This window comes from Squalius cephalus (assembly GCF_949319135.1).
Source record: "Squalius cephalus genome assembly, chromosome: 14".
NCBI lineage: Eukaryota > Metazoa > Chordata > Actinopteri > Cypriniformes > Leuciscidae > Squalius > Squalius cephalus.
The window spans coordinates 11,598,632-11,602,582 of record NC_137135.1 but is presented as its reverse complement, the minus strand read 5'-3'; the positions used below and the strand labels follow the sequence as shown (position 1 = coordinate 11,602,582).

The 3,951-nt window shown below is 36.7% G+C and overlaps 1 protein-coding gene across 1 annotated transcript; it reads right to left on the bottom strand.

Moving 5' to 3' along the window:
* Positions 1-2,397: 2,397 nt before the first annotated feature.
* Positions 2,398-3,036, bottom strand: LOC307170865 (uncharacterized protein; the record flags this gene model as incomplete). Its single annotated transcript, XM_079892176.1, has 2 exons — positions 2,398-2,736; positions 2,839-3,036. 2 exons carry the CDS (start codon positions 3,034-3,036, stop codon positions 2,398-2,400), a joined length of 537 nt encoding a protein of 178 aa, XP_079748302.1.
* Between the last annotated feature and the right edge of the window lie 915 nt (positions 3,037-3,951).

Sequence of the window (3,951 nt, the reverse complement as noted above, 5' to 3'; positions counted from 1 at the left end):
GGCTGACACACCAAACAGACAACATTCCGATGAACAAATAACAAAAAATAGGGAAAAAGAGAAGGAATGTGCGAAGTCCCGAATTAACATCGGAAAACCGTTCAAAAGGTGGCGAGAACTCCGCCGGCAGAAGGGCTTCCAATCCGACATTCAGGTGGCTCTGTTTTTTCAGCATCCTTACAATAATACCATTCATTTTTGATCAGATTACATTTGTTATCAGACAAAAAAAAAAAAGGATTATTACTTTTATTCAATATACTTTTATACTTTTATTACATTGATCAAATGTGACAGACAACATTTATAATGTTAAAAAAAGATTTCTATTTAACACATGCTTTAATAAAGAAAAAAAAAAATACAAATTTATGCGGTTTATGAACTTTATATTCATCAAAGAATCCTGTACATAATATGATTATTGCATTTCTGTTGTTTCCACACAGATTCCTGCAGTTTTCCAGTTTTTCACTCTAACACATTGCCATCCGACACTACCTGCTCCGACCCTGAACCCTCTGGCTTCACCACATCTCCTACAACTCCTCCTTCTACTTCAGTACCTTCTTATTCAGTACCTTTGTCCACCTATCCCCCACATCACATTTTCACTCGAGAACAAACCTTGTTGACTTGATGCGTGCACACATTACCAGCACTGAAGGTGAGCTTCCAAAATCACTGGCTGGGTGCTAGGATACGGATCACTCGTGGACAAAAGAAACTGTTCTGGACAGAAACTGACCGAGCAGTTTAATTTAAAATTTGATCAGGCAGAGGTTGCAAGAAAGTGGTCAACTCTGGAAGATGTCTTTAAAAAAATTAAAGACAACACTAAATCCACTGGACGAGGTGTCAATAAATTTGAGTTTTATAGTGAGATGGAAGAATTGATCGGAACTAATCATGATGTTGACTTCCCCGTTATTGGCGATTCAATGGGTGTTCAAATAAAGAAACCCGAGGCACTCCAAAAAGATTCCTCAAGGCCCTCTTCTCCCTGGCCGACTGAAGTATATCCACAACATTCCTCCTCAAATAGTAGGTCACCATCTCCTGAAGCTGAACCCCAATCTTCTGAGGCTTCAGCCATCAATTCTGTCAGTCGTCGTAGGAAGAAAAAGAGTATCGGTCACCACAAACTCCTGAATTTCCTGCAGGTATCTGAGGAAGCTACCCAGCAGCGGCGTGATGAAATCACGGCACAGATGAGTACTTCAAAGAAAACTTTAGACACACTTCTACAATCATTTCTGGAAAAGCAGTAGAATGTGTATCTAACAAAATGAAAATTATTTTTCATGCATTTTAAAAATGCTTAGTCTTAGTGTTCCTTTTGAACATTTATTCAAAATGTAAAAAAAAATAAAAAAATAACCTAGTTCATAATATATAGATAGTTCACGAAAAAAAAAAAAAAAAAAAATTAAGAAAATTGGCAACTTCGGACTGCTCAACATTTAACACTGCTCACATCTTAAATGTGAAAATTTTGTCATTACTTACTCACCCTTGTGTTGTTCCAAACCTTTATGAGTTTCTTTCTTCTGTTCAACACAAAGGAAGATATTTAGAAGAATGTTGGTAATCAGACAGTTGATGATAGCCATTGGCTTCCACAGTATTTTTTTTATTTTTTATTTCCTCCTATGGAAGTCAGTGGGTGCTCTCAACTGTCTGATTACCAGCATTCTTCTAAATATCTTCCTTTGTGTTGAACAGAAGAAAGAAACTCATAAAGGTTTGGAAGTTGAACACTTCCTTTGTGTTGAAAACAAAATTTTCACATTTAAGATGTGAGCAGTGTTAAGTGTTGAGCAGACTGAAGTTGATAATTTTCTTCATGGGCACTTCTTAGAAACTGAAAGAAACTGTTTTTAATTTTAATAATTAATGTTCAAAAGTTTTTAAAGTTCTGTTTTTGCGTATGTATTGAAAATTGTATTGAAATGGTTTACTTCCATTTCCTTAAAAAAAGCATGTTTCAGAAGTGTCAGAACATACAGTACTGTTTTAATGTTTTGTAACACTGAACAAAAATGTTGTCGTTTTTAAGACACTTTATAGATTGTCACTGAATTTCATACACAAAATTAAGAATTCCTTCAATGTGTCTGTTTACATTGTTTAAGTGCAATAATTGGAGAAGTTTTAAAATGATAGTTTTAAAAAAAGTAATAAAATTGTTTCTTCGTTGCAGAAGATTGTTCAATAGCTTTTGACATTCTCTGCTACAAAATGGACACATTTCAGGAAAAGCCATAGTTAAAAAAAAAAAAAGAAAAAAAAAAAAATGATGCTAGCCAGTACTAAAATAGAAATATTTTTCTAAATAGTTACTTAATAATTATGTATGTGTTCTGAAAGTGTGTCAGAAATGCGTACAATACAAGATTACAGGTTCTCATCTTGGAGTCGTGGACATCCATGGGGATGTTTGTCACGTTCATTTGACTGTCCTTCGTTTAAACTAATGTTGTGCAGTGTGCATGCTGCCACAATTATTTTCACCAAAATGTCTATCCTCGTATTTTGAAGATCACACAGCCTTATCCACATGCACTTCATCCTCCCAAAGGCCTGCTTGACTGCGACCCTCCCACGGCTGATTTTCACGTTCCTTTGCAGGTCATCATCAGTAAATGCACCATTTTCACGCTTGGGCGTAATGATGAAGGGATATGTCAGCAGAAATATATGCTGTATCACCGAGTAGATTGTACCCATCTTTTGCTGCCATTTTTCAAAAAATGTAGAGACTCATAACATTCTTGAGTCATGTACTTTGCCTGGGACACCTGTAAAAATGTCTAGAATGCATCCTTGGTCATTTACAATGCCCTGTAGTGGAAGAGAATAGAAGCCTTTCCTATTCAGATAATCACTTCCTCTGACAACTGGCCTTTGGATGTGTATGTGGCACCCATCTATGGCCCCAATGATGCCCCTAATGCCACATAAGCGATAAAACACAGCTGAAATGACTCTTTTGTCACAAACAGTGGGCCAGGTTAGCAAGCGAGCAGGTGACATCCATAATCTCAAGGACAATATTATGAGCTGCTCCATGGGAAGCATTGAACTCGTCAGAAATTTCTCTGAAGGAATTTTGATTGCCCATGTACCACAAAAACACAAAGGCTTTCTGAACTACAGGAGGTCGGGCTAGACCTCCAGGCTGCTGATCATCTGAAAGCCCTGATCTTTTCAGCTGATCAACAAAGCAGTTAAACTACCTTCTAGTGAGGTGTATGTGACTTTGAAAACTGCAGGGATGCATGTTCAGAAGGACTTCCCATTCTAAACCAGTTTTCAGAACTCTGTGGCCTGACAGTGAGTAGCATTGTAGAACTGCATGTCTGGAACATGACAGAGGGAGAAAAGTGATAGTAAAATATATCTTACAATACTTACAGGTATTTAGCAGTGACATTGTAAGGCTTTTTCATTTATAACAAAGTAAGCTCTCTGCACAAAATATGATATCATTGTAATATAACAATTATATATAATAATTATATAATGGTACAGTTTACATTGGCTTCATAAGTTAATTAAAAACATAAAAAGCTAAACACACCTGATGCGCATTCTTTGTTCTTCATTTTCTATAAGCAGAGTTAACAAACCTTGCTTGTATTTTCGTTAATTCATTAAAAGAAGGTACACCGCCATCTTGCTCCGACGAAACTGACTTGAACGCACCTCACGTCGTAAACACGACTTCCCAACTCGTGCGTACGAACTTCCCAGGAGGACTTGAACGCACCATAATAACTTATTTTAATGAATCTGTTTGAGATCGAATTAATGCTAGACGTTTTGCTATAAATTACGGACATGGCATCTGAGGACTATTTCTCAGTTGTTTTGCTTTATTTCCAGATTCAATCATAGGCTCGTTCTTACATAGTGGAGCACATTCGCACATGCGCACTCTTCAAAAAC